Source organism: Lepidothrix coronata, unplaced genomic scaffold (assembly GCF_001604755.1).
Source record: "Lepidothrix coronata isolate B3197 unplaced genomic scaffold, Lepidothrix_coronata-1.0 Scaffold19, whole genome shotgun sequence".
In the NCBI taxonomy this organism is placed as follows: domain Eukaryota; kingdom Metazoa; phylum Chordata; class Aves; order Passeriformes; family Pipridae; genus Lepidothrix; species Lepidothrix coronata.
In genome coordinates, this window is record NW_016690199.1 from 692,861 (window position 1) to 703,933 (window position 11,073).

General features: G+C 44.9%; 1 protein-coding gene across 1 annotated transcript in view; it reads left to right on the plus strand.

Annotated features, from left to right (window-relative positions):
* Positions 1 to 11,073, plus strand: part of PRKCH (protein kinase C eta) — a 118,860-nt gene that overhangs the window by 98,533 nt on the left and 9,254 nt on the right. The window contains exons 11-12 of the mRNA XM_017807686.1: positions 5 to 143; positions 1,056 to 1,244. Of these exons, the coding sequence (XP_017663175.1) occupies positions 5 to 143; positions 1,056 to 1,244 (328 nt within the window). The remainder of the gene's footprint in view (positions 1 to 4; positions 144 to 1,055; positions 1,245 to 11,073) is intronic.

Genomic DNA, 11,073 nt, shown 5'->3' on the forward strand with positions numbered 1-11,073 from the left:
GCAGGGACTTGAAACTGGACAATGTGCTGCTGGACTACGAGGGGCACTGCAAGCTGGCAGACTTTGGAATGTGCAAAGAGGGCATTCATGACGGCATCACCACGGCCACCTTCTGTGGTACGCCAGACTACATTGCTCCAGAGGTATAGGAAACCTTTCTTTGGCCAGGAAAACTTGGTTACGATATGGAAAGCACAGGTTAGCTTTGGAACAGCCAGTGTACTCCCTGGTATCTTTAGCTGTGCCTTGTTTGACTGCCAAGCTCAAGGCTTCCTCCTAAATGTGTAATCAGTCCCTTGTGCAAACAAAGTATGAGTAAATCTTCGGGCTGCTGTATGCACCAGAGTAAGCCTATATTTTTGATTAGAAAACATGAGATGAAAAATGGAAATAGAGCTGCAAAAATCTTGAGTGTCACATACAGATGCTGTCCCAGTTTGATTTGAAAGAAGAGTGAATTCTCCTTTGTTTTCCAGTTCCTTTTTCTACCTCCTTGCATTCCCTGTCATTCCCCAAGCTCACTACAAAATTAATAAACACCTCTTCAAGGATCAGATGCTGCCAGATGTTCTGACAGGGTTTCAGATCCTTCAGCACAATTGAATTTTTGTCCGTGGTTCGTGTTTGTACCATTCTCACACACTCACACTCCTTCCCCTCTCCAGCTGAAAGCTTTGCCATTGGAACCGGGTAAACATTTCCTTCCCAGGGGCAAGGAAGAGGCGATGTCAACTCACACACTTGGCTGCTCAGCCAGTTTTGCCGAAGTACCTCCTCTCCAGCTCAACCCCAGCATCACTCTAGGGGCTTGTTTCCCAGGTGACCCTGTGAGCAGCTAAACTAGTTCACCCCTTGTATCACTGAGGTACCTCTGTGCTGATCTGAGCATTCCTAGAGTGAGATCACCTTTATGTTCCTGGACATCCAGCAGCCTAGCAGAGAGCACTGTTAGGACATAGCAAGAACTTGTGCATTAACGATTCCAAATCCTTTTTCCTGTCCTGCTCGGTTTGCGAAGCTTCAGGGTTGATACTTCTTTCCCACCTTTTCCCCAGATCCTGCAGGAGATGCTGTATGGCCCTGACGTGGACTGGTGGGCCATGGGTGTGCTGCTGTACGAGATGCTGTGCGGCCACGCGCCCTTCGAGGCGGAGAACGAGGACGACCTCTTCGAGGCCATTCTCAACGACGAAGTCGTCTACCCGACGTGGCTCCAGCAGGATGCAGTGGCAATCCTCAAAGCAGTGAGTTTCTTTGTCCATTTCCTCTCTGTCCTGGCTTTCTTTATCCTAACTCCAGCAAAGGAAAACAGGGCTGGGGTATTGGCACGCAGAAATTGCAGTTACCCTGACCCTGGCCCTCTTCTTATCTTGGATTGAAGGGTAAACAAAAAGAACACATCCTGCCACACTTAGGTGTGTTTGCGTAGTTATGGCCTTTGTACGGCTCAGTAGCCAACTTGGCAAGAGAAGTGTGAGCATGTCTGTGTGTCTGGGCATTTTCCTGGTGGCTTAATGATTGACAGCACGCGATCATCGTCCAGAACGAAGCAGCAGGTAAACACAGTGTTTAGTATGTACTGACTGTATGGTTTTCATGTGACTGCAGTGGCAAAGAACTGAGGGCTTCATGATAATCCTTCGTACTGACTGTGGGTAATAACTAAATCCCCCAGGATTGCTGCCTACCTGCATGCAAAGACAGGGGTTTAATTTTTGTGTGTTAGGGAGTTAAAAAAAGGGGCTGTACAACAGAGAGCTTGAGGAGAGCTATTGCTGGCGACACTTTGTCCTTGTCCTACTGTAGTACTCCTCACTTTTTCCATGATTCTTTTATCCACATGCCTCAAATCTTTTCCTGTGGAATGGGAATGAAGCTTTGTAAGATTTTGGGCTGTGTGGGAGCCTAGTGCACTGGAAGTACCTGGCTTTTCTGTAATGAATCAAAAGGTGATTAAACTATAGACCTTACTAGGCTTACTTCTGCTTCCTGCCCCTCATCAAATCACTTAATATCTCTAAGCAGTCTTTGGAGAGAGAGAGGGATCAGCGTATTCCCTTTTCTTGCAAAAGCACAGTGAACAAAGATGTATATAAGACTGGATATTACTAAATATTGTGGCAATAGAGGATCTAAGAAATGGTTGCATAACGTATTAATTTACATTAACTTGTGAAGCACTGATACAAAGAAATGGGGCAATCAATGATGGGCCCATTTGAGGGAAAGAAGAGAGCTTGTTTTCGTCAGCTTTTTAGTAGTAAAAATCTGGAAGTTTTCTGCTGAAGGGTTTCTGTTGTGTAAGAATTGAGCAACTACTTTCTGTAGCTGAAAACGCATCTGATAAATTCCACAGAAATCAATTGAGAAAAAAAATCCACTTCTTGAGGAGGCAGAGGAGTTTTTAAATCACAAGTTGTGCCCAGGAGTGATTGTTTGTCATGCTGAAGGCCCTCTTGGGTTTTGGAAGTAACCTGCAACGTATATAAAATATAAAAATGTGAAGTTCAGGTTCATTGCAGCTTCTGTGGCAGTGTTCATATGGTTGGACTGGGATTCTTGAACGCCTGAGCCAATTCCTGTTCAGCTGAAGTAATAGCAGAATGGATTTGTTGCAGGTGTCTTGCATAAGTATGACATGGAGGTAAAATGTGGTCAGGTAGATGCTCATCATAACAGGAGTCTCAGAAGGTAGTAAAATATGATTTGTGTTTTAGCCTCTTGATGAAAAGCTTATTTTCTTAATTCTGATTGGAGCCTTATAAAAACAGTCGGTGCAGCTGCAGTCATCCCTGGCTGCTCTAGCTTGTGTTCAGAGCCCAAATTTTAACAGTGGGTCCCTTCTGTCATTAACAGGCAAGAAACATGATGAGGGGTACTGGAGAAAAAAGGCCAGAATTGAGGAGGGAGCTAAGAATTTAAATAGAAAGCGATTGAGTGTTTCCAAAACTGCCCAGCTTAGTAACTGCTGGTTACTTGCCTGATAAATCTCTCCAGCCACTCTGCTTGTCTGCTCTATCACGTGTTGCTGATGAAACCTAAATGAAACCAAAACTGCCTCTCTGAAATGCACATGCACTGCTCAAGGGAACCACTACCCTATGTCTGCTCGGGGAAAAAGGCTGAAATTCAGAGCATTAACCAGGAACCTTGTGATAAAGTTGCAACTGAAATTCTCACTGAACCTTCAGTTCTTCAGTGTTTCTGTTCCCTGGGTGGCCGCTACCTGGAGGTGACTTTTGCATCTTGTTTTACAGCACTGATGGTTGTTGGCTGCAGCCTGAATTTCTCCAGCTTCACAGTAGCTGCTTTTGGGTTCAAGAGCTGTTCACTAGAAGAGCTCCTTATTTCCTCGTTCCTTTCTTACACTGAGTTTTTAGAGGCATCAGAGCATGTTGGCTTTAATGGGAAGAAAACAGCCTGTTATGACATTGTCTGAGGCTCTAGATTAAGATGGAACAACCTCCCCACAGTTTGCTTTATTTTCAGTTATAACAGTTCACTCGCTGCTGAGATATTATATTTGCAGTGTACAACGTTTGGTCAGTGTTTTTAGGTGTCAGTATAACACAGTATGGTAAACCTGGGTTTTTTTAAGGAAGATAGTAGATTTTCTAGCTGCTAAATATGTAGATTTTTTTTTTCTCCCAGACTTCTGATGCTAATATTTCTCTTAGATAGAGCATTATGACTGCATGAGCATCTTCTAATAACTGCTGTGTTTACCTCCAACAAAACATGCACTTGAGCTCCCTGATTTACAGCTGTGACAGTGCTTTCTAACCCATGATGTTAAGAGCTCTTGGAAATCAGAGCATTCAACTACTGCAGTGACATAAATGATTATAAGTAATTACATGGCACGGAAGCCTATGGAAGATCAGGGAATTAAACCTGGGTTCTCTTGTATTGCAGGATAAGGCCATAATAGCCTTAATAACTGGATTATCCCCTCACTAAAAGTTCTGGCCTCTAACCTTGAACAGGACTAGTGAGAATTCACTGAGTCTTGAAGGGTACAAAGCTCTGAAATGAAAATCAAATTCTTCTGCTAGGAAGATGCAATTAGGTGTAGGTGCTTAGAGACGCTGTACAAATGGATATATCTAAGTTCAGAAAGCATTTGATCTGTTTGCCTTCGTGAGGAGCATCATTTTGAACAAGGATAATAGGTTTTAGGACCCATTTCACAGATGCTGTTACCTTGTTTTGCTTTCGTTTTGCGTAATTGTGCTTCACCAATTTCCCCCCACCAGAAACCACATGATTTCTGAAGGTTGCACCTTGTTCATCTTTGCAGTTTCCTGATAATAACAAAACCACGTCCTTAGGACTTCATTTGCGTCACTGGGTGTTCCTGGAAGGTTTTTGAGCACTGGTACCAAGGAAAACAAAACCAACCCCAGTGCCCTGGGACTTAGTATAGAATTGAAAGCAGAAATATTTGGGCTCTAGAAAAGTAAGTTTTTATCCGTTTCCTTTTTAATGTTTTTTTGTCCTTGATATTTTCCCTCAGGAGCTGGGGAGACAGTAGGACAGAGGTAAATCAGTAAAGTCAGCAGGATTTCACTGGAGTCAGTATTCCCAGAGGAGGAAAACAGGACATCTCACTTGTGTACCCTGCCCTGTATGAATGTGTCACTGGGGAATTCAGGTATTGATGCTTCAAGTCAGGAGGAGAGGACTCAAACTGAGTCTCCTCTGCTTGTGTGAGCAACTCAAACTGGGCATGGATTTGCTTGTAGGAGTAAAAAAGTGCAGAAAAGCAGAATTGCTGCTGACTGGATTCAGATCACTCCAGCTTATTCTAGACTTACGTTTTGCTTTGATTTTGATTCCCAAATGAAAAAGGTTTCTCCATAGCTTTACCTGAATGCACTCACGGGGAGTTTATGCCAGAGGAGCTATTGAGTTTGTGTGTGTAAAATAAATTCTTTCAAATACTCTCTGCCATCAGCTGACAAAGTAATCACCAGTGTCTAATGATGGAGAGACTGTGAAAGAGAAACCGCATGAGCACACAGAGAGCAGAGACTGCTGCACCGAATCTTCTACAGTGAGAGTGCAGCTAGAGATTGCTTTGTTACAGCATATCAATATTCTGAATTTGTTAACTGTCACTAGCAAAAAGTGCTGGAGCAGAGAGGGGAGCTTTCCAGGCAGCCAGAGGCTTTGGGATTCAGCTGAGTGAACTGCAAAATGAAATACAATCCTCTTGCTTCCCATAAGCGGGGTGGTATTTTGGCAGCGTGTTTCACTCGCCTCATGTATGGCTTTCTCAGATGCAATTCAATCCCACTGCCTTGCTCACAGTCAGCTTAGCTGGAGGGCAGAATGGAGGGACACAGTGAAAATCAGGTCTCAAAAGTCGATGGCGTAATGGGAAGCAAATTCACAGGGAAAGCTGCAGGGATTTTCCTTCCCAAGTCTGGTTTCGGATGAGGAGAGAAGGGCTAAGCCTATTGAGTCGCTCCATGGACTGATGATCTGAAGTAGCCATGGCTGGCCCAAAGGCTTGGAAATTTGGATGAGCAATTGCAGCTTAGACGTTTTCGCCCTCAGAGCCTGGTAACAGCAGGGGCTGGAAAGCAGCATCTCCCCAGGGAAATGTTAGCATTGCTCTGCCTTCTGCACCCTGTATTTCTGAATTCCTGTCATGGCTGAGTTTGCTGAAGCAGAGGGTGACTCTTGGCATTTGTATGCTAACCTCTAGTCTTAATGAGGGCTCTGAAACACTTCTGGCCTAGCTGAAATGCCCCTTCCAAAAGTGAGGCTTAGGCAACCTTGCCTGTATCTATATACTTTGAGGACACAAATGAGACTAAAGCCTGTCCTTCCTCCAGCTGGTTAAAAACATGCATTTTGAGGAAAACACTAGTGGAGTTAAGAGGCAGAAGTGGTAATGTCCCCCTTCAAGTGGTTTTTTGTGAAAAATAAACACTAGGCAAGAAAAGAGGAAGGTGCAGAGGAAATTGGCTGTGGTTTTAGCAGGCTCTGCTCTCACCCAGCACAGGTGGAACAGCACAGGGGAGTCCAAATTCCAATGGATTAGTGTGAAGAGTGAGAGGGATGGAAAGGTGAGGGAGCTTAGCTGAGAGCAAGCGTGACATGTATCTCAGAGAAAAATTGCATCACCAACACAGTGCCGAGAATGCAAGAGAAAAACCTGAAGTTGATCTGTTTTTCTAGGGAACAGTAATCTGGAAGTGACGCTGACTCAGAAGGCAAATGGTCTGCTTGAGTGAACTCTTTCCTGCTTTGTGTCACTGAGTTCACTTACCCGGTGCCAGATACCCTTTAAACTTTGTTCTTGCAGATTTGTGTAAAATCCCTTTTGCAATGCCAGGTCAACATGTCATGTCTGGGAATTGGTGCTTTGGACTCAGCTGCAGCAATACTGATGCTCTGTGGGTCAGCAGGAGCCAGGTCCTGCTCTGATGGCCTGTGTTTCGTGGGCTCGTTTGTGGCTGTCAGAGCACAAGGTGGGGGAGTTGGCATTTCCTGTGTGTATCCATATATGTACATAGATAAATTCTGTGGCTGTTAGGAAAGTGTGTGTAGGATTTTCTTCCCTAAAGTTCCGGCTGATACTCAGTGAGGAAAAACTAAATTTGAAGGGTACTTTCCTCTGTCCCTCCTTCTGGTGAAAAGGAGCAGTGCTTCCCATTGTTTCTCAGGAATTCTGGGGGATGGTAAAGTGAGATAAATGTTATTGTTATTGCTGTGTGTGTGTGAGCTGAATCCAGGACTTTCTGGGAAGCAGTTATCATTCCACAGAAATAATGAGGAAGTTCTAATGTCCCACATGGTCAGTGCACAGGGCAGTCCAGTCTGACTGGATGCAGAGTAACAGCTCCAGCAGAGCCTTTGGAGACTCAGGCTGTGCAGGCACTTACTATAATGGGCCGAGAAGCAAGAAGATGGGAGAGATCACAGAGTGGGTTGGGTTCGGTTGGAAGGGACCTTAAAGATCACCCAATTCCAACCCCCTGCCATGGCCAGGGACACCTTCCACTAGATGAGGCTGCTCAAAGCCCCATCCAACCTGGCCTTGAACACTTTCAGGGATGAGTCATCCACAACTTCTCTGGGCAACCTGTGGCAGTGCCTCACCACCCCACAGTCAAGAATTTCTTCCTTGTATCTAGTCTATATCTCTCCTCTTCTAGTTTAAAACTGTTCCCCTTGTCCTGTCGCTACCTCCCTGTGTAAGAAGTCCCTATCCCTTTTTTTTATAAGCTCCCTTTAAGTACTGGAAGGCCACATACAGATGCAGAAAAGAAATTTCCTTAGGGAAATTCCATCCAGGGCCTGCTGAAGGAGAGAAAGCAAAGCAAGCACTGAGCTGTGCTGCAGGAGGAGTGAACTACCCACCCTAAGGGGATGCCACCATGAGTGCCCAAACCCTTGGCCAGGACCCCTAATTTTCAGAAGGGCTTTGTGGATGGTGAGAGCTCTATGCTGAACCAGACTGGCCCCCACCACTGCAGGCAACTTGAAAATGCCATTAATGAGGAGAGGAGGCAAAGGGATGGAATTCTTGCAGCAGAAAGGCTTAGAGGCAGATTTTTTAACATAATCAAAGCAAGCAGTTTGCTGTGACAGAGGAGTGGATGGGAAAGGGCTGATTTCAGACTGCTGGCAAGGACATCTAAGTTCAGGAGAGGTGTGGATGATCCAAGCTGCCTACTCACTGCAGCTGCTCGCCTCTGACATAAGCACACAGGGTGAGGTCTTCTGGACTTTTATTCTCTTCATACTCTGCAGTCACTTGGGGTTGAACATCCCTGGATCCTGGGAAATCAGAAGTAGCTGTCATCAGCTCAGATACCACGGTGGGTGTCTGCATCCTGCCTCAACACATCACTCAGAATACCTGAACTGTGCTTTACTTGACACATTCAGGAACAGTCCATATGTGCTTCCTACTGCCTTTGTGCCTGGCCTTTTCTCTAAGTCCTGGGCAGTCAGTTTGGCCACATGTGAGCTAGACCAAACCCCTATGTTTGTGCTTCCCAGCCCTCTCCAAACACTTCTGAGGTGTGAGAAGAGGCAGCCAGATGCTGGTGGTGCAGGGGTGCCTACTTTTCTCTTTCATCACTCTACACAAGGTGCATGCCTCTCCTTCACACTTGCATCCTACAGATCTGGGCCAGTTTCTTTCTTCCCAAGAGACAGAAAAAGGCAGATAATCTGTTTCATATGCAGTGCTGGAATAGCATATGAATATAAAATGAACTTGGTTTTGAATGAACTAGATGCTGGGAGTATTTTTTTGACAAAACTTAAAAGAAAAAGAAACAACACAATGATGGACCCACTAAAATCAAAGAGGGAGCTAGATGAGCTCAATGCTTTATCATCAGAGCTGAAGAGCCTGCTAACAAAGGCAGATAGATATTAAAAGTGCCTTCAAATATGCCAATAAATTATTCTCCTTGGCATCTCTTCAGAGTTGGCAGTCGCCATTTGATTAAGCTTTGGCTTTCAGAGTGAGGCTGATATTTAAATCTCCCTGTGAGGCTCTATGCTGGATTTGTGTACACATTTTTCCTTTATTTTGCTTTTCAGAAATGCTTTCATCTTGCATTTCCTCATTGGCTCCACAGCCACTGCTGCAAAAGCAGGACTCCGGAGCCTGTCGTTTCCCAGCTGGGAAGGAGTTCTTCAGTTTTAAATGATCCTTGTCCAGACCATTTCTGCCATGAACACACACAGTGGTGAGGTGTCAGGGCTGTGCCCCACCACAGGTTGCCTTCTTACCTGTTTTACCTGAGCTTGCACATCCATCTCTGTAACATGCTGTCTCTTTCCCTCCCAGTTCTCAAACAGCAAACAGCTTTCCCCAGTGATTTTAATCACTTCTCTCGATTGATCACACCTCTTTCTCAAGTGTTTCTCTTCCCCACAGTAATAGTCCCATGCTTCTGAATAATTCACTGTGAGAGAAAACTAAATCCATCTGTGTATAGCTTGCCAAGGCCAAATTCATCCTGAAATAGTCATTAAGTCTTTCACCTTTCCCTTTCCAACAGGCTCAAATTAACTTCTCATTAAAGTCTGCAGCATGCAAGCTCAGATTTACTTCAAAAAAAAAGCTCCTAACCCAGCCTTTTGTGATGTCAATTGTGACTCATCCTCCTCTTTCCTGCCAGGGATGGGAGAAAAGTGAAGGAGCATTCATTATGCCGACATTGTCTTCCCCATCCTTTTTTTCCTTCTTACTCCTAGGTGCTTAAGGAAGGAGCAGTTCCTGTGTCTGAGCCTAAGACTTGTGGACCAGGCTCCCTTCTCATCTGTGCCACAGTTAAACAGTGATATTATAGACTCTCAAAAGTGGTTTGGTGAAGTCCACTAAAACCCAATCTCAAGGATACCCTTGAAAACCTGTGTCCAACCTGGAGGTGAGAGTGCTGAATGACAGGACCAGCAATAGCTGTGCAGCCCCTGGTGGAGGGGGCCAGTCCATCTAACTGGGAGGTCCCCACACCACTATAGGGGTAACAAATCTCCCACTGTCCGAGCTATTCAGGGCTTCAGGTCTTACTCTTCCCTCCAGCTTTGAACTTTCTGACATGCTGTGTCTTTTCAGGAACTTTAAAATTAAAAGAATTGAAATATAACCAGGACTACAAAAAAAAAAAAAAAAGCTCCTTTGAAGTATTTTCCTGGCTTTTTTTTTTCTTAATTGGCCTTTGCGGGTTTGTCCGGGGCACTTTAGTCCTCTTTGTACTTGACCCTATGTAAATAGACCACCCAGGATTGTGTAACAGATTCCCAGTTCCTCTTGACAGGACTATCAGAAAAGGATTAATTGTTTGCCCGTGCAACCCAAGGGAGACTTTACCCCTGCTTAAAACGAGAGCAGGATCATGTCCCCAGTCTGTTAATAGGCGTGATGCTCATTCTCCCTCCGTATTTGTGTTACTCTGATTGATGTATTGATTTAGTAATGGACCTGCATATCCCATGTTGTACCTATAGTCCAGCTGGGGTAATTGAAAACCAGCAGCCAGAGTCTGATACTGTCTGAGCAGCCTCTGCAGCTGCTGACCCACGTGGGAACTGGGGGTGACTCCTCAGTTCTGAAAACACAGCTTTCTGGTGTGACATCTTGACCAAAACCTGTGTCAAACATTCCACATATCTAGTGACTGAAGTTAATTTCTGCTTATTATTATTTATTACAAGAGTACCAAAGGGAGAAATGTCAAAAATCACTACTTGTCATCAGGGGCCAATGCATTTGATACTTGTGGCCTTTTTATTCTGCATTAGTGTTGATGAGTGGAGAGAGCCAGGGAAACAGGTAGATTTCAGCACAGCAAAGAATTTTATAGCTATTCAGAGAACATTTAATTTCCATATTTTAGGCCAGGTTCTCTCCTGGTGATAGTCAGCAAAATTACATCAGTTTACACCACCGGAAGATTTGGAGCCAGATGTGTCTGCCCCACATGTGAGTTGCTCTGTCCACCTTGGTTTATTTTTCTAGTCTCTTGCTCAGCACTGTTTGCAATACAGTTAATCCTCCTTGTTTCATCGAGCAGCCATTTCTGCACTAGGGGAAAGCGAGATCAGATTTATCTGCTTAATATCCACTGCTCTGACATTTTGTCCTTCTTGCCTGGGGCTGGCACATTAGACATGTGGCTGCTGTTGTGCTTATTGTTAAATTCTTCTGGCTTTTAGAAGCTGGGCTGAAGACTTATTTTTACCTCCTTTCCCCTCCCTTTTTTTCTGGAAAAGGAGATAACAGATATTTCACACTCTGTCTCATCCTCCCCCCCCTCCTCCTTAGAATGCTTTCAGGGCAGTCTTGTACTCCTGAACCCTGGCACTGCCCTGGCTGGACCTTTTCTGTGCTGAAGGATTTCACCTGCTCCCAGTTTTGTGTAGCCAGGACTGCAGCATAGGGGTAGAAGCACCCTGTGGGGTCACTTTCTGGCTCACCACCATGATGAAGTGCACTGGTATGAATCAGGGCTTTCAGCAATCGATCCCTCCGTGTGCAGGGTAGGAACCTCTAATGGCTGCAGTCAGAGCAAATCCCCAGAGTCAAACAGAGGTGGC